The sequence below is a fragment of the Vidua chalybeata genome, chromosome 5 (assembly GCF_026979565.1).
Source record: "Vidua chalybeata isolate OUT-0048 chromosome 5, bVidCha1 merged haplotype, whole genome shotgun sequence".
Lineage (NCBI taxonomy): Eukaryota > Metazoa > Chordata > Aves > Passeriformes > Viduidae > Vidua > Vidua chalybeata.
Genome location: NC_071534.1, coordinates 18,899,588 through 18,919,810, shown reverse-complemented (window position 1 = coordinate 18,919,810; position 20,223 = coordinate 18,899,588). Strand labels below are relative to the sequence as shown.

The 20,223-nt window shown below is 38.3% G+C and overlaps 1 protein-coding gene across 1 annotated transcript in view; it reads right to left on the bottom strand.

The window, feature by feature from the left end:
• The window catches only part of MRTFA (myocardin related transcription factor A), a 93,696-nt gene that overhangs the window by 61,189 nt on the left and 12,284 nt on the right, over positions 1-20,223 (bottom strand). Inside the window, exon 3 of the mRNA XM_053942492.1 lies at positions 16,229-16,490. Within this exon, the coding sequence (XP_053798467.1) occupies positions 16,229-16,490 (262 nt within the window). The remainder of the gene's footprint in view (positions 1-16,228; positions 16,491-20,223) is intronic.

Here is a 20,223-nt window from a genome sequence, read left to right as displayed (position 1 = left end):
TTCTCAACCTACTTTTCACATGGGATAATTAAATAGGTTCATATCCTGTTGGGGATCCAATGCTGTGCATAATGCCTGGGAAGCATCATTAACATTACACAGAAGATCTGATTTAAAATAAGCATCACTACAGAAAGATACAAAAAAAAACATTAAGCAGGTCACATTAGCAGATACTATTTTAGCACTTGCCTACTTTAAGAAAATTGCAAGTAGATGGAGCTTCTTCTAGGGATAATATTTTGCGTGCATTAAGGTTTGCATCAATTTAATTACGAGGAGTTATTGGCACTGAAAGCCACTGACACATTTAATATTGAAAACTAGAAGACTTTTAACCAAAGAGAGAAATTCTAGGACAGCTGTCCAGCATGAGTGAGAAATCTAACACTTTTTAAAGCAGTGCTCAATAAATTTATGTAGGGGACTCTATGGCAGAATTACTTGCAGCAGCAGGGGAGGGGGCTCTGCAACCCTGAAGAGTAATTCCTGTTCCATTGCTTTATGACTTCTTACCTACCTAAACTATGGCTAAATTAGACAGCATTCTTAAACCACACTAAGGTTAATCACAAAAGGGAGCTGTGCCAATGTAATTAAACCAGTTTTCTATATTGATTTTGATAGTAAAATTCTCTTGACAAACAAATTGAGGGGAAAGGGGAGCAATATTTCTTCTTAAGATAAAGATTCTAGTTTCACCCCCATAAAGCAGGGCTCATGTTTCCTTAGCCACAAAAGAAAAACCAGACCACCTCAAGACAACCAGCTGAGGTTTCTCCATTTAAAGACAATTTGGAAGAAATGCCAGTCTCTCCTTGGAAGAGCCCTAAGGTCAGAACAGCAGAGGGTGCTGTAAGTCTGAACTGAGGTGCACCAGTTCTGCAGCAAGGAGAATCCAGATGCAATATGAAGCTGCAGGTTACTTCAGATTTTGGGGTGGGTTTTTTTTGTCAGGTTTGTTTGGGGTTTTTTGGTGGGGTTTTTTTGGGTTTTTTTTTGTTTTTGTTTGGGGTTTTTTTGTGTTTTGTTTTTTTTGGTGGTTTTTTTTTTGTTTGTTTTTTTTGTTGTTGTTGTTTGTTGTTGTTGTTGTTCTGGAGGGGTTTTTTGTGCTGTAGCAGTCATTTGAGTCTGGTAAAAGACAGCAAACAGGTTAATATGAAAATTTATTTATAGTAGCTTCCACATCACATCAAACCATAACATCAGAGACATTTCCAAAACCTCAACAGTTACCTATAAAGCCTACCACTGATCTATACAGCTCTGGGCACACATTAGGGATTAGATTAGATTATTAGAACATTAGGGATTGATTCACATTGATGCTTAGACATAAAACATTTGTACTTTAATGTCTACAATCAAAATGTAGACTGGACTTGGATCCCATTATAAAAAAAAAATCTTGATTATAAACACTAATGCAAATTTCTGCTATCACATAGGCATGGAAACTTGAGCACTTTGTTAAACATTAGTCATCTCTTAAATCTGGCAAACACTGGCTAGCCAGGAGCCACCAGGTAACTGGGAGACAGAACCGATGTGTGTCTGCAGTGTATCCCTTTAGGCAAAGAATGTGGTGTAATCATCATACCAGTTTAGAGAGACTCAGCATAGCACACGTTCAGATATTAATCCAGAACCTAAATTAGTGGCAGGCCACGAAGATGACTATGATCTGCCTGAGCCACAAAGATAAAAATTATCAGTGTGAGCCTATATACATAATCAATAATAATTCCTATACATCTGTGCCTAAAGACCCCAAAAAGAAACCTAATTAATCCTTTTTCACTTCTTTTTTCTAATGCATTTGAACTATGCTCGTAAAGAAAAGTTGATTCATATTCATCATGTAAATGAGTGGGTAACTCACAGAGTATGATGACAACAACTAAACAGGGCCCATTATACATAATGCATTAATTTCACAGAAAGGAAGACTCTGCTTTGATTACAGTTACAACATATAAAACCTGACATGACTTTAGATGCATTTTAAACTTTTGCTTTGTTTTTAATATTAATTGATGAATGATGCCAAAATTTGCAGTATGATGATGACAATCTTACTGTGTACACTGGAAACTGGTTAAAATGCGCACACACACCCCCCTAAAGTTAATTCTCAGAAGCTGTAATTTAGAGTAAGCTGAAGCCATAAGAAGGGTTATGAGACAAAGCAGTCAGTGAATAATCATTTTGTGTCTACCACATCTTTACTGTTTTAGAACAAGTGCAGCCTGTCTGTGCCCCCCTGCAAGTTAATCTTAGTTCACAGAAGGGATAAGGGCAAAAAGCTGCCTGAGTTTTCCTACTCTCTCTTTCTTAATCTATAGGGTAACACTTGCTGTATAAAAAGAATAAACAGAGTATTCTCAAAGTAGATGGAGAAAAAAAATATTATTTTCAAAAGATGATTTAATGCTTCAATAAATACTTACTACAGGGATAAAGAGAATTCCAGGAGTTTCTTGTTTAAGATTATCAGTAGAAATAGGTACTGCTCAGCTAAATTATTCTAATGAGTACTCTTTATTGTAGCCTGTCATTCTTGACACAAAAAAATAGAAAAAAGAAAAGCATCCTTTATATATTTAGTTCCAGTACAATCCTTTAACTCTAGTTTGGCTAACACAACTACACTGTGATTTGCTTACTCAATAGTTAATCACAGGGATAAAAGGTAGCAAAAGGTTATGTTCAGTTCTTTCATGAATGGAATAACTCATTAATGTGCAGCTTACAGCTGTGCACTCCTCTCCCCACGTCTCATAACAGCCAACCCAGAACTTTGTGCAGTTTGTAGCTCCAGCACAAAAATTTCCATATTTAAAGCTGACTTCAGGAACATCCCATTTGCTGCTTCGGAAAGAATTCCCACTGCATGATGACGATGAAGCTCACATAGCTTTGTTCAGTCTTTGAATCACATGCAGGATTCTGGTTAAAAGCCAGTGAAGAGTCATTTTATCACTACTCAGAATATACACACCCGGGGAGCTGTACCAGCAACCGAGGAACTCTTTACACTCCCCAGGAACTTGCTACCTAGATACAAAAGGTTACATTTCCAAATGCCATAGATTCCAAACAGAAATCAAAAGTTCTATTTTTAAAGTAGTGATGATGCAAACTACAGAGCCAGGAATGTTCTCCCCTCAGCTCCACCCTCCATCCAAAACCAAAGTCCCAATTGTGTTGATTCAAGAGCTCATTGCAATCTTGAAATTCCAAGTTGGAGGAAGGGAGGAAGAAAGAAAAGGGAAGAAAAATAAAAGTTCTACTATTAAAACAAAACGAAATGCAAAAAAACTCACAACTACAAAAACCTCTCATTAGAAAATGAAAACAACAGCAAGAAAAAAAAAATCATTCTAACTCATGCTTGAAAAAGACAAGATGAAGTTAGAAGGTATTTTACTGCATCAAGGAAAGGTCTATCCTCAGGTTCTAAAAGCCAATACTGAATTTCAAATCTATTTAAAACAGGAATGAGAACACCAACCACATACTGCAGCTCTGACATTTGTGACTCCTGAAAGAGCTGAGGAGGGGGACATATCCCTTCTAAGAATACACAGATATGCTGTCTATCCCCTTCCTTCCCATTAAAAGCAGTTTAGCAGCTGACATCCCTAAAGCACTTCAACTTAAATCCTGTAAAGAGGGAAGAAAAAGAGCCTGGGAGTTGTGTTTTGAAAAAAAGAATGAAGGGATCAGATGCTTTTTCCTAAATTGAATTTAATATATCCCTAATCTGCTAAAGTAGCTCGAAAATTCATCTTTTCCCCAGAAAATGAGGGAAGTTTTGCATTTGATTCAAAATAACACTGATTTTTAGCTGAAAGAACTGTTCCTTTTCCAGAACCAGCTGGATACAAAGCAAATTAGACCACAGAAGTTTTATCCACTACAGAGAACTAAATTATTTCTGTGCTCATTTACAGTGCTGACTTCAAAACAGCTCTTCTTTTGTTCTTTAAATATGCATGGAAAAAAACCTATTGTTCATCTAAACCAAACTTCTGACAGTTTAGAGCCACCTGCTTCTGGGTTTGCATTCCTGTCTTGATATCTAATAGACTTTAAGATTTTTTTTAGCAGGTCAACAGAACAAACATATCAAAACCCAAAGATGCTATTCAATAGACTACCCTACACTGAACAATCTTATTTTTTTTCAGTATACTCACAGAAAGAAGATCAAAATGGGACAATTATTAATGTTCAATATATACCAAGACAGTGCAAACAACATTGTTATGCACTGAAAAAAACCACAGCTACCCAGAACAGTAAACAAAGGTTTTAAGTAGAGCAAAACCATAAGGAAATAGAATTCATTAACAGAAGTAGCCATTTGTCCAAGTGCTAACATCCATTAATTCTGGCAATGCAGTGTTAGACTCCACATGACCCTAAGAGGCCATAACTCTTCTCCATCCATGCAAAACGTTGGGAAAAAAATGATCTGAAATTTAGGGTTTCTCTCTGGCTGCTTGCACCTCTGTATGTGTACTGCACACACACTTCTGCCCAGCCACTTGCTAGAAGCCATAAAAAGGAATTTGTGACAAAACCAAATAAAATTTAAAAGAAAGTGAAATTATATCTGAAAGTTTGTATTTGTTATTTAAACACAGAACTTGCACATAGAGGCCAGCAGCACACCCAAGATCAAGATTCCTGAGATTTCCCCCAGTTGCATGAGTTCCTCATATGGCTGTTCAAAAACATTTAAGTGTTACTAAATTGTAGACTGTCTCCAAAATAAAGTATGCTTCTATCACTCTTGCCTCTCCATTAAAAAAAAAAAAAAAAAAAAAGAAAAAGAAAACATAATATTCATTGCTCATTCCTTCAGGGGCAAGTCTGTTACAAAGCCATGTAACAACAAAAACTATTTAGTCCATATCCTGACTGAAAAGTGACCAATAGCAAAAGAATTTGCAAGACCTCTATATGGGATAATTAGATAATGAAACAAATAACAAAAAGGCTTCAGGCAAACAAAACAAGAGGCTACAAAGGGAGATTAGGTTGAAGTAGATAATGGGAAGGAAACAGCAAGCTTTTGGAATCAGCAAATAAATATAAAGAAAACAAATTATACAGATGCTGAAAGGGTCAAGGCAGCAAAAAAGACCAAGTGACTCTTGGAGAAAAAAAAAAACACTAAAGAGAGAGTTCCCACTGCTAAGAGCTTGGTACAGATCTGCACATCAGCTTCATTGTCAACAGAATGAAAACACACAAACTGACACAGGGCTGGTTCCAAAACTACACACTTGAAACTGAATGCGGACTTTCACCCCACTGTGTAAGTCTGCTTTTTGAATGATTGGATCAGTAATACCAGTTCTTTAAATAAGTTTAGTAGCCCAATGAGATGTCAAACAGAACAGTTACATTTTTGGTCTTATTTTTGCTTTTTTGGAATGTCTTTTCAGCTTGATTTTCACCTCTACTTTTTCCTTCCTCTGCTGTCACCACCTGCATTGGTTTTTTTTACTCCTCCTTTTTTTCAGTTTGACAGACATTTTTAATTTTTCTCTGGTTAATACAATATGCACCTCACTGTTCATATTGTTCTTGCCTCAGTTACTCTGTGTTCTGAAGAAACAGTCCCTCTCTGATTAAGCTATTCTGCTCCCAGAAGAGTAAAGTTGTAATGTCCCCCCCAGCTCTTTCTCCAAAACGTTTCTCATCTTTAGTTTCAAAGGAGTAGCTTTTCATGTGCCCACCAACGTGGAATACAGACACTGTGTCCTGGGTCAGCAATGGCTTCAGATACTCCTGCTTCTTGAGTGGGCTCCCATTAACTAGCACAGCCTCATGACCTGCAATCTTGAAGAACTTTTGGTCTATAGAGTGCAAGCTGTGTAAACTCTACCAGGATAATTTATTTACCCAGCTTAGGCTATGGTTCTCCTATTTCTTCAGTGGATGTTTGGAAACTTTAAGGAGTTGACTGAGACAACTCTTTCCATCTTCCATCTTTCCAGTAGGGCTTCTGGAGATGAACATCAGGACCAAGAAGATTTGAGAAGTCTTTCCTCAGCTAAATAATTTTCCTCAAATCCTCATTATAGCTCTCAACAGACAGGAAATCCAATTTCAGCCTCTCAAGTCTCAAACAGTTTGCCCAACACACAACTACCTCACTATGCCAAACAAGAGCAGCCACCAACAACATCTGAAGTCTCTAAATATTACAACTGAACAAACTGGCCTCGTCATCAAGTAGCTGTTTTCCTTATCTAGAAGCTTGCAATACGCTTCCATTATTCAAGACAGATCTTTAAAACTTATAATGCACATGTGCCTGCTGTCACACTCCATTTCCCCACCAATCTTGCAAATCCATTTACGTAAACATTCGCCTGCTTCTTGTTTAAGATTTTCCCAGCAGTGGTTGATCCAGAAGAGAAGACAGTGGCTGCTGATGGAAGAGGTGCAATAAATCTGTATCCCCCATTAGGTAAGCTAAGCTTGCCAGGAAATTGCCTCAACATTACAGAACGCCACTGCATAATCCAAGACTAGGCTAGGGGACTTAAGCAAAAGCTCCATACAAGTACTCTTTAGTGGGAGAAACTCTCACGCTCAGAATTAAATGAAAGCCTCAGAAGTTACCATAATTTGGAGGAGACAAGAAACAGAGCCACACAAAGTTTTGAGAAAAAGCAATACTAATAGGAAGACAGTTTTCCTAATTTCAACAAGCGTTATTTTATTATGTCAGCCTCCTGAGAATATAATGCACAAATTCAGTTACAAGAACCCTGAAATATAAATTTCATGGCTGTTGTTGGGGGGGGGGTGAAATTTAAAAACTAATTAGAAACAAAGCATGTTAAAGTCAACATCTATTTTCAGGCCTTCACATAAGAGCTTTCTTCCCAACAAAGCCAGATTAGATACTATCCTGCCATATGCATCCTGTTCAATACCACACACCTTGTTAGTGTCTAAACCCTACCTCCAAAATCCACAGACTGCAAGAGTACAATAGAGGAGTGATGTATTATGTACAAACCCTCTTCTGAATTGAGAAAAACACTACATAAGATGTAGGCCTGTCTTTCCTGTCTACAACAGGAGATAAAAAATAACCATACTTTGGTTCTCTAAACAACAAAGAATATGTCAGGGCTATAAAATAAAGGTCATTCAGGATCTTTATAGTCATAAAAAATCTTCACAGATATTTTAAAAACACACAGAATTAAGTTAGGGAAATTAACATGGTCAATTCAGGAAAAAACCCTAAAATATAAACCAAAAATAATCAAACAAAACATAGCAATTTTGGCAGCAATTCTGGGGGAAAAATTAAACTAAGAAATTATTGTTTTACTTGTCTCTTTCCCAGTCATTACTTAAGGAAATGAAAAAGCATTTGACTTTCAGGAACAAGTTTGTCTTCACACTTCTAGCATTACCTATGTGCTGCTTTTCAGACAATGCTGCCCAAGAGATTAAGAGGCCACAAACCCAAACTCCTACAACTTGTGGTCAAATCTTACCAAGTCTCTGCTCCCATCCACAGAGCAAAGGCCATTCATATCTACATATGCATTTATTTTCGTGAGTACATCATGTCCTAGAGCCTCAGATAAAAGCACCCTACAGAAGTATCTCATGCTCCCATTAACAGATAATTCTCATTCAAGTATGGCTTACATGTGAGAAATGCAACCCTGTACATATCTAAGGGGTAAGCACAGCATCACCAGAAGGCCACAGTACTTACAAATGAATCATGTCAACAAAATACCACTGTCATTCTCAAGGAAACAGACTTTCAAGACATAAAACAAATATTGGAAAGTTTCTAATACAAGTTTTTTTTTTCCCAAACTACACAATTTTAAATCCCTCCAAAGTATCAAGAATATGTTTAATCAGAAAATAATTAACAGTAAAAACACATAAATCAGTCAAAAGCTAAATGGAGGAACAAGTCCTTGGAACAAGTCTTAGCTTTGACTGGAGTTTTGTAATCTTCATAAGCCACATAAATTTAACACTGGAGACCAACAAGGGAAGAAAAGAGATCATTTTATCTCTGATGAATCTCTAAATTGAACAGTACTTAACATCCAAAAAGTACTCATCTGCAACCTGCACATGAAATTACCACAGTTCTCTAATTTGTCTATCAGAATTCACACAGCCTCCTGGCTCTCCCTATATAGTTCAGCAACCATGATTCACTAGCAAAAATTAACCACGGGATATGTTTGGAGCGGTACCTGATTGGAGTGTTGTCATCTGCATTTCTGGTTCCAGCAGTGTCATGTCGATTCTTTTCTCAAAAGTTACAAGCCCTTAAAGCCCCCTCTTTATATAGACATAGATATGTTAAAGAAAAAAAATAATCCAAGAGGACCTCTCAACTTGAATCTCATTCAAAACTTGCAAGACATTCTCAACCTTATATCAGAAAACTGTGCCTAGTGACAAAACTCAAGTCTTTCAATGTGCAGCCCTCTGCTTATTCACTACAGGCAAGTTGGAACAGCCCAAAATCAAATTACTGCTAGGAGAAAAATGAATACTCCAAGGGAGAGCAAGATGTGAAGTTTGCAGAAGTAAGGTCCGCCCCTTGATGCTCTGTAAGTTGAAGGGAGGGGGGAGGAAGGGGTCAGAGACACCAGAACTGGCAGTTTTTCCCCTTTTATAAGAGGAGGATGACGTCTTGGGTAGACTTGCAATCCCCTAAGGGCTCTGCTGATGAGGCAATTTCGTTCCAAGGACAAGGAGACCCAGTGTTAACATAAACATGCAGATATCCTCAGCTTTGAAACAACATGGCCAAAGACATATACATCCTGCTGACAGATCAGTCACTTTTCCTCAGTCTTTGCCAGTCCTTTTTCTCAATAACTAAACTATTCCCCCAATCAACTCCCCTTGCTGATCACTAAACCTGAGCTACCCTAACAGATGGTAGTGTCTGTTTCTTAAAAACAAAAAACCTGCCCTTTGTCATTCAGATCCACCGTGGATCACTCCCTCCAACTAACTAGACCAGAGGTTAAAAAAATCAGTCTTGTTTCCCACATCCACATGATCAGTTTCAGATTATTTGGGATAGTGGACAGAAATTTTACAGTCAAGTATTTATTGAGTAAAAGATAAAAACAGAATTAAGTCTTTCCTCACTAGATGATTCTAGCTCCCAATAGAAAGGAAATTCAGTCTTGGTCTCTAAAGAGTCTCAAGTAATTTGCCCAACAGATAATTTAATTATCTTAACAAACTAATTCTAACACTTCTGTCCCCAGAGCATCACTCCCTTATTCCCCATCTTTCCACAAGGCTCATCATCGTTTCTCTTTAGGTCATCTAAGTAAGAAACTGCATATATTTGTACCAAGCCCTAAAATATATTGAGCTGTGCACATCTAAGACAGACAGATTTTTAGATTTTAAATCCCTTTTTAGCAAGTCAGAATCCATGTCCTGCCACAACAGTATGCATAAAAATTAGTAGCTAGGTCTGCAAAACTGCTTAAGCCCTATTTTCTGACCCCTCTAACGTGAAATAACTTCAGGACTTCTCTACCACTCAGATACAAGAACTCCCCGACAGCTGCTCAACTGCTGAGGGAAGAGCACGGCAAGTTTTAGCAGCATATCTTCCTTCCCACACACAAACACACCTGGAGCTTTAAAGGAGGCAGGAAAAGCTCATTTAGCTGCTTTAAACAAGGCAGGAAAATCCCTTAAAATGATGATATTGTAGTATCTGGTTTTCACACTCTGTACATCAGTAGTGTGTTGTAAAAGGACAAGAATCAGCTCATTTGGGTTTCTCTCATACTCAAAGGCCACCTTTGCAGTCCTACATCTGCAGCCAGAGTAGGCAAAACTCACAGGCCTAAAATGTTCCTTCTTGCTATGCAATCTTTATGAAAAGGAACTGCAGCAGTGCACTGTATCCTGAGCATTCAGAGACACTAGTGACAGAAGTAACTCACTTTACCACCTACTCTGAATATTCACACACTTTGTAAATAAAGGAAACATCCATTTTTTGCAGAAGGTATGCTTGTTTTTGCTGTGATACATGGAAATATAAGAGGAAGCAGTATGACCCAAGTGGAAAGGAAATCTTTCCTACAGTTTCCAGGAACATCACTTAACTCTCGAAGTATGCATGTGTGCACTGTCGGTGACCACAAAGAAGCAGATGAAATTTAAAGCATTAAGCAGGATGTTGCTCATTTGATCAGCAAGGAAGATGAAGACTGCACTACCAGATGTATTCCAACAGATTCCTTCATTATACTTTGTGGCAATGTATTGATTGTGGCAGGGGCAGAGCTACAGCTCCAGAAGTGGCTGATAGTATTCCAATAAAAGTGAGTTATAGAAAGCCACACGTTACAGAAGCACCACAGTGCCCAATGCTAGGATTCAGCTGGCTAAGCACTAACAGCAACTGACTATTGTGAAATAGTGCAATCATTCCTTCGTGAAGCAGCCACTCTCTGTTTAAGTAGAACACATTGAAAATCCTGCTGAATGGCATTCTCCCTTTAAAGAGTCAGGCTTCCTTTCCCCATTACTGCCCTTAACACTCAAAACAGCAAAACCAGCAACAGAAGTCCTTACACAGACAAAACAGCTGCCCAGATCTCGGCCTGACTTGTTTAGCAAGCAGTTTAAATTCATAAAAAAGGGATGTTTTTTAAACAGCTATCAAACTGTATGTCTAACATTCATCCAGCAGCCCTGCACCTTGAAACCTCAAAGGCAAAATGAAGTAAGAGAGAAACTAAAAAGGAAAAACAGAAGGGAGAGTAATACTATGAGACAGTGATTGTAGAAGGGTGTTAGTCTTGTTACCTTGATAAGGAACAAAAACTTTTTTGAGAGCTAATTTGTTAAAGCCACTACGTTAAAGCTGCCTTCGGCATTATTCTTTCCAGCAGAACTATTCCCCCATCACTATTTAAAAGTTTGTTTAAAATATTTCAAGGAGATTACTCCTTCTCAGTTGTTTGGTAGCTCCCATCAGTAACAGGCCAGTCATTTCTGTCATGCTCTGGATCTCATAGCTCTATCAGAAACTTTCAGACAGCATGCTAAATTTATGGTCTCCTGGGACACAAAGTCTCGTAGCACAAATCTATCCAAGACAGACTGGTTGTTTTTGTTCTAACAACCATTCCCCTTACTCTCACAAAGAGAAATCAGCAAGCCTCACTGGAATGTGTGTGAAGGACAGATGAGAGAAAGCTATATATTTCCTGTCTTGGTCCTTTTGCTACAATACAGACTTAATCTTCTTCACATCTAAGTTCTGAATGAGGCAGTAACCACCACTTGGTAATTAAACATAACTATGATTCTCCAGAAAGCAGATATATACTAAGGGAAAAAAAAAAAAAAACAAAAAAAAAAAAAAAAACAAAAAAAAAAAAAAAAAAAAAAAAAAAACAAACCCACACCACTACAACACCAGACCTCAAAAACTGAGAAAATTTCAGAATACTCTTATCTCTTTAAAGCCCTTTCTTGGAAAAAAATACCATCCTTGTTTATAAGTAATCATGCCTAGCTTCTCAAATGAGTTCATGAGTCACATAATTTACTTTTTTAAATGACATTTTATGACATGATTTTAAGAAAACATTGTTTTGTTTTTAAAGTCAGAATAACAGGAAGACAATAATAAAATTTGCCAACGCCTTATAATAAGTTCTATTTGAAATATTTGAATCTAACTGTATTCAGTGTAATGACAATTCAAAATGGGAAATGGATAGCAGAGGAGGGAGATAGGAATGTACAGACTTATAAAAGAATTATAGGAGCAAATCACCTACAAAATTATTTAAAATAAAATAAGATGCCCTAATACTCATGTATTTTAATAGTAAATGGGCATAAGAACACAGGCACTAAATTAGGTCTTTAGAACCATTTTAAACATTCAGCTCTGCAATTTCTGAATATAATCACCAACAACTTACATAGCAACTATTTATCCCATGCTTTGTACAGCACTAACAGGAGTACCTTCCCATACCTAAAGGACATGCCTTTTATTTTACTTGAGTCATACTGAAATTCCACACATTCCAACTAGAATCTCTTCCCCTAACATGTATGGTACTTTGTAGAAGGCAAGCATCCCAGATCAAGTAAGCCCCAAACACCGGCAAGCTGGTGCAAGCTCCCTCCAAACCAGTAATCACAAAACGCAACAGTTCACTGGAAAGAATCTTAACATCTTAAACAACCCCACAGTGAGAAGAAACCAGGAGTGTCAGAGGATTCTAACACAATGTTTTTGTGTTAGAAACATTGAATAACATGAATAACTCTTCTGAAGAAAACAGGTCAAGAGAGAGGATCAATAAGTTAGTAGAGCAACTATCGTAATTTCAAATGGAAGTTAAGGAGAAGAGGACTTTTTTTTTTTTTTTTAAGAAATTATCAAGCTACCTAAGATATGTATATTTATCACCTGGTGGGTTTTCTCTCTTTTTTTTCCTTTTTCGTAAATGCATTCATCAGGGACCTGCTCTAACCCTGCCCTAAAGGCTGGGATAAGTTATCTTGGCATCTTAGTACAGGTGACTGAGAAAAATCAAGATACACTGAAGAGCTTCAGATGACTCCATAATGGCCTTTTTCTGGCTTGTGTGGCAACAAATGAGTCAGTCACAGGTAATCTCTTACAGTTAAAGAAAGTTGAGACCTTGATGAACATGGGTAGAAAAGTAGAAGGAATGTAAATCTGAGGTAGAAAACTCACTCTGAAGCACAAATTAAATAACTACACCTTAAATGTCCCATTAAGCTTGACATCTGAACAGAACCTAGTATTGTGTCAAAATAGTTTACTAACACCTTACCACATAAGGTTTCCCTCCACTGAAGTGACAAAAAATTGTTTCCTAGCTATCTGTTCAAATGTTTCATACTGGAATTCTATATCCTTAATATCTTTTATTGCACTTTAATTGTGTAACTTAATAGCAGCTGTTCAGTCAAGCTGCTCATGGTCTTTACACCCATGTGTCCAGGTGTACCTACCCTTCCAGGAGAACATGTAGCTGGGGTAAGGGAGAATATGAAGAGAAGTCTGGATCTGAAACAAACCAAAACTAGCCAACCAAAACCCCCAGAAACTGCTCTTCAGTTCTAAGAGAAGGAAAAAAAAATTAAAGGAATCTGCTGTCCTAGGGCATATGGCAGCATGCATATACAGGACTGCCCTCCCAGTTTTCCCATGGGATACACAATTCCATGATGCTTCACAAGCCAAAGAAACTTCTATTTTAACTCAGCTAATAGTTTATGTTCCAGAACCACAGTCTGTTGCAACAAACATGGTACAAACCCATGTAATAACTTTTCTACAGATACCCACAGATAAGCCAAATCTGTTTAGCAAAAGCTACAGAAAGAGTTAATCTGTTAGAAACTCTCAGCATAAGTAGTTAGTTCAGCTGTGAGTCAGCAGTGCCTGTCTAGAACTGCAAACAGGAGACCCTTTGACACAGATAGGCAGCTTCCAGCAAGTCTCTTACTTACCATCTCCTCCCCTCCCGCTGCCACTCAGCTTGAATCTTCCTCATACCTTGAACTTGGCAAGTACTCACAGAAGCAGTTTCACTGCACAAGATATGTTCTACAACCACTTTGGATTGCTCAAATGTTTAAGCAGATTGCCATCTCAACTGGCAGATCATCTCTGAACTTTTTTAACATGTTTGAAACCGAGGATACAACAAAGATCCGCCATATTTAAGAAAGGAGTTTTAACAAGCTCAACAGCTTTCAACAGCTGTGCAATCTCCACCCCAAGATAACTGAGAAGTTCCCATTTGAAGGAAGACATTTATTAACTCAAAATGCATCAGCTAAATTTCTTAACAGCTCACTAAATTTCTTAGCAGCCCACTAAACCAAGTGTTCTTTTATGCTCTGACAGTTTGCAAATAACCGTATTTCAACAGCACTTTTCATTCCCATAACACTTTAATGAATGTACACACAACACATAACAAAATACTGCAGCCTAGGACAAGAGAGCATTGTGTACCTCCTGTGTACCTTCAAAGATAAGGAATATTCAGATAATCTAGCTCAGGGACTTTGGACTTTATGCCTCGCCTGAAAAACTGCCCCTCCAGCAGTAAAATTCCCACTATTGTGCTAAGCCCTGATGAGGCCCAAATAATGAGTCATTTCCGGGAATATCCTAATTTTCTTTGGCAAAAGATATGGGCACTGATGTTCTTTTTCAAATACTTTAAAAGTACAACTCTATTTTACCTGTTCCAGTCAAGCAGATTTGCAGCCCACAATGATACTGCTTCAAAGCTGAGTCCATAAAAATAACATTATTTGGATAGAGGAAAACCACCTATTTCTGTTAAATATTCCTGAAATACCATTTTTTAAACTTATCCAAACGACTGAATCCTGTAAAGACCTTCGTTCCTGTGCCAGAATATCCTTCCTCTGACTATAACAATACCATTCAAAGTGCTGCCACAAGTTTCATTTTTCTGAAAGGTACTCTTATCTGTTCCCAGCACTAGTATCCTTTTCCCAGTGGCATCAAAAATAAACTGCTTCCTCCCACTTCAGGATCCTTGATCATGCTTTATTGGCTAAGAGACGAACCCTGCTTCCAGACAAATCATAATGTCACCTTTATGTTACCAGCTGTCAGGTGCTGGAAACAAAGGCTCATATGCTTCTCCCATGTTCCAGCTCTCTATCAGTTTCACTGCTATCTCAATTAAATACCATTTGAAATCTCTCCTTGCTTTCATAAACATAAAATGCCCAAGTCTACCACTAGTTGAGATATGCTAAGATCACAGTCTACCTTGACATTCCAATTTTCTTCCATTTACCATCACCACCTTCATCTCCATCTATTGTATTTTATCTTAGAAGACTGCAAACATTAAGGACAAAAATTTTTTTCTTCTGTTACTGTCATTTCTATCTTCTCCATTTTTTTGTAAATATAACTGTGATCACATAATGATGGTATAACATATATGAATGAAGAAACTCTTTTTAACCTCCTAAAAACCCAGCACTTTGGGTTTAAGTTAATAAATTCTTCCAAATTGCAAAATATTGATATACCATTCAGAAAAAGTCATGGTCATTTTCTAGATATAAAGATCCAGCCATGCTAAGTGAGGTACCCCTTCAATCCAAATTACTGTCCTTCAGTACACGTATTCTAAATCACTTAACCAGAGGCATTATGTTTTGGTTATAAAGCCACTCTGAAGCTCCCCACCATTTCTCATATGCTGTGTCATGCAACTCCATCATGTCCAACACTAAGGCACACAGGACTCAACCATGCTCAAATCCACAGTACTCTGCAGGTGATAGCACGCATTCAGACTGCAGCAAGGCCCTCATATCACCAAGAGTTACCAAAATATACCCCAGAAGATGGAGTGAAGGGAAATCACCAAAAGGAATTCACAAACAGAAGCCACCGCTTATCAAATGGTTTCATCACTCTCTCACAGGATGAGGCTGAACATGCAAAGGCTTTCATAGCAGCCTGGTGATCCTGAGCTTCAGACAGTTAATGGCCAAGAATTCTGGCCACTGAGTAGCCTTGTATTTTGCCACTATATTGTAACCCACTATATAGTTGCCCATAAGATACCTGCAAGTTGATAGACATGCATCAGCCATTCTCACTCTAGGATCAGAAGGCCTACTGGGACACTTAATTTTTAACTCTAGGTCTTGCTTCTCCTCCCAGGAAGTCTGAAAGAATCTTTCAGACATTTGCAGTGAGGAAGTTACTCATCCTTGACAAGTGCAGACCAAGGTGACAAAGAAAAATCTACAGATGGCTACAGTCTGAAGGTGAGCTAAGACTTCCTTTGACTGACTGTCTCAGTTTTGCACAACCCAATCACCACAAAGTACAGGGAAGCTTTTTCTGGTTTTCACCTAAAATAATAATATAAAGCATTTATCACTGAAGCTCTGTGGAACTTCCAAAGCCACTAACATCAATCCTTCCAACTGAACAGTGTAAATACATTTTGTATTTTGAACTCCAGATCATTAGCTTTTCCTACAAAAAAAAAACCACAGTAAAAAGCAATAAAAAGCAGACCTGTTGTCAGAACATCTACTGTGATACCATCACCTGGGGAGAACACTAGATGAGACATGAGCACACTGTACCACTTACCATTCTTCCTTTCACTGAGTGGAGGGAGGTTGGGGTTCCGGCCATGATGGAGGCTGAGGGTCAGCTCGGGCTGCAGGGAGAGCTCCTGCAGCTCATTGGCAACCGCTTCGCTCTGCGGGCTGGGGGCCGCCGAAAGGGACACCAGCACCGGCTCGTCGTCATTTTCGCCAGCCCCTCCTCCGTCCAGCCCATTTCCAGCAATGACGGAAGGGGGCAGGCACACCACCCCGGAGAAATCCACTTTGGCTTTCGTGATGGCAACCTGCAAGACAAAACGGCAAAAAATAGGCCATCAGTCTCACATCAGAGCCTTAGCCATATGTCCAGTTCATCATGGTGTCCTCCATGCTATAGAGAAACAAGTTGAGTTTGTGTGACCATCATCAGTTGAAATCCAATGAAACTTGCTCAACTCAGCAGTTCAAAAACTTGAAAAAACCTCCAACAGCATCACCACAGAAACCACTGATGAAACTACAGATTATTATAATTTTCTTAGAAAGTATGAGAACATTCTCAATTTTTTGTATTTTAGGAACCCAGTCTTGAGAAGAACAGATTGATTCACTCCAGTGAAGTCAGTCTATTTGGAGCCTTGCTGAACTCTTGAATACTGTCCCTTTTATCAACAATAGTGTTTTAACAACAGTCTATTTGAAATCCAGTCAGGTAAAGTAATCCTTCATAATAAACCTGGAAGGACAGCTGAGTACAACAAATGAGGATTTTCAGATAAAAATCAACTGCATTTCAAAAAATAATTCTCTTGTTCCATTCTGTCCTCTCCATTCACAATCAGTGAAAGTGAATAAAAGAAAAATATTCCACATAAACAAAAAAACTTTTCTGTCTTAAACCTCAGCTACAGTAACCAAAATGTACAACATACAAAGGGCTTTAACAAAATAAGTAATTTTAAAACATTTAATTATATTTCCATAATTCTTTAAATAAGTATTCAAAAGCCACTTCTGTGATCAAATTAAAATTCTTTTCTGTTCAGCAATTTAAACAGAAACAAACCAGCTGTAAGTCTCCAGTGAAATGGTTACTGTGTCAACATTTAAACAATAACGGACATTATACAAGGGCAATCATACTTGGTTTTGATTAATGAGGACGGAAGGCTCCTGCGTCTTAGCATACTGCTGTTTCAACTTGGAAGACTCGGTAATTCAGCAAGTAAAGGTACTTTTGCAGATGCTAACTTTCAACGCAAAAAGATGCAAGTAAAGCAAAGTCAAAACCATCAGGGAAATCCTCCAGAAACCAATCAAAAAGCATAAACTGGAAACAAGGATTTTAGCAATAGATTTTATTAAGTATTCCCGACTTAACACTCATAATTAACCTGGATGAGTGTGACAACATCAACACATCAATAGCTGACAAAAGAGCTCAAATAGTCACTTTCCTCACTTGCACACTTCAGTTGATAAGCACCATTTGTTCTGTAATATCCAGAACGAAGTTTTAAGTGGTACAAAAATTTGTTTAAAAAATTTTGTCAGTGTATATTTAAGACAACAATACAAATTCACTGGTAATAAAGACGTGTTATTTCATCCATGTTGTCATACATTCATTCCCAGGACCCTATGTCATGATCTGAAGAGAAGCAAAGAAAAGAAGGGTGGAGGAAAAAATAGAAAACAACAAAAACCACCAACTGAAGCTGGTACTTGTTAAAACAAAACAAATGAGACTGAGCCAAACCTTACTGCCATATGAAGTATTTGCTTTTACTTCAGTTAACATCTGGCTAGAAAGTGCCTACTCCTTCCTTGATATTTTTCCTGTCCAAAGCAAACATGAAATCATATCTATTTGAAAGATTGTAACGGTAATCTGAAAAGAGAAAAAATTGGTATCATATCCTTCTCTTAATAATGAATAGAGAAAACCTGAAAACACACACCCTTAAACCACAGACTTAGAAGAACAGAGTTTGGTACACCACAACAACCTTTGCAAAGGCTGGAAAGAGTTAAAACACAACCAATAACAGTTGGCCTCAGGCCCTGTCCCTGTAGGATAGGAGACTTGTGGAAAGGGGCTAAATGGCAGAGTAATTGCCCAGTTAGGAGGCTGGCTGGTAAGGGCTGCTGTCACCATGTTAGAGGAGCCAAAGCCAATCTGCTTTATGGAAGGAGATGTACCAGAGACATTACACCTTGCCTAGTTCCACATGGTGGTCACATCATGCGGAAGCACAAGTGCAGCCAGGCCTGAAATCACAAACAGGTGACAGACATATCTAACACTCACCCCACAAGAATAGGGAACGGCAGAATTCTCAACCTTCCCTCCTCGATCTACCCTGGAAAAGAAAGATTTTCTTCCTCTTCTCAAAAGGGAAGAAAAACATGTCTGAAATATGCAAGATCTGCTGCAATTAGGTAAACAGCAAATGTCCTTAGGAACTTCGAACATACTGGATTTTCTTCTGAGGAGGAATTTATAACGTGCACAATGAACTAGGAAAATCATATTTCAAACACCACTTTAACAACAGTGTTGTAAAATAGAATCTATTTCCCTAATCAGCATATTGACATTAGCCAAACTACTGAAATTGCATCATTTATGGAAAAGCACGGTACCAAGCCACAGTAAAAGCAGCGCAGCAGAGCCAGCTACAGCACAACAAGGAGCAAGAGACCCATGCTCAGACACCCTTTTGCTATGTGACCTTGAGCAACACCACACCAAAGGGTGTTAATTGGTATTGAGATTATAAACCAGAGTTTCTCTATTAAATTGTCCAATGAAACTTCATCATAGCAGCTGGACTATCTAGAATTGCACCTGGACCTGCATATTTCCTAACTCATGCAGAGAAAGACACAGATGGAAAGTATCTTAATCCTAGTTGGCATGTCAGTCAATGTTTGTCCCACATCAGAGGAACACAGCTTAAGCAAACCTTGGCTTGACACTCATTCTTGCTCTGCCACTATGTCCTGAATTGTGATGGAAGTGCTGCTTGCAGAGCCATACTGTGAACTGTATCAAGAAAGCTGATTCAGCTGAAATGGAATTTTTCATTTGGATCAATTCCTCTATACAAGGCACAGTTGAACCAGGATGGTACAGTGGAACACCACCACCAAATTAAAAAAAAAATCAGTTAGTCTGGACTACAATTCTGTTAGTCCAAGTAGAGCTGCAGCTCAAAGGAAACAAAACTGGGATGAACCATTATGAACAATTAAAATGCATTTGGTAAGCCTGTCTTCTCCTTCCTCCACATCACCTCCTGCTTCAGGCCAGCACAAGACTCTGCAATGACACACAATAAGCCGGGTAAAACTGGTAAAAGCCAGTCTTCTGGTTCACACTCCAGCTAAGTCGGGTCCCTGGTGCAGTTCCCTGTGCAGTATCACCAGCACTTGTGCCAGCGCTTCACAAGGACAGAACCAGCCGATACCATCAGTACATCCAAACATCCAGCCTCTTCCAAGAGAACTCTTTTTCAGATCAGTGCCAAGTTTTGGTATGGAACACATCCCCACAATTAAAAAAAGAAAAAAGGCATCCAGTCCTCAAGACTACAATAAAAGCTATAATTGGATGAGTTTGATTTAAATATGTTCAATTACAAGTCTGATGAAGGCAGAGAGGGATTTGAAAGATGCTTTGAGGATTTATAAACATTCATGCTACAGTATTTGGAAGTCCTGTGAAAGACATGGAATCCTTTTCTGCAAACCAACATAAGTCTGTTTCTAGACTTCCCAGACAGTTATACCACTCTATAACTGTCATTGTAGAATGATCAATCGGATAGCTACACACATCAATATCTAGAACCTAATTAAAATTTTACAATGTTTGTTTTCCTGTCATTTCCAACCAGACTAGAAATTTTCCCATAAAGAAATGTGCCATGCCATGATCTTTGAGTCATCCAGAAGCTGATGGACAGTATTGAGAGCTAGTATTTCTTATCCTGTATAAGGGTTTCAGAGTAAGTACTCTCAAGGATTCGTATC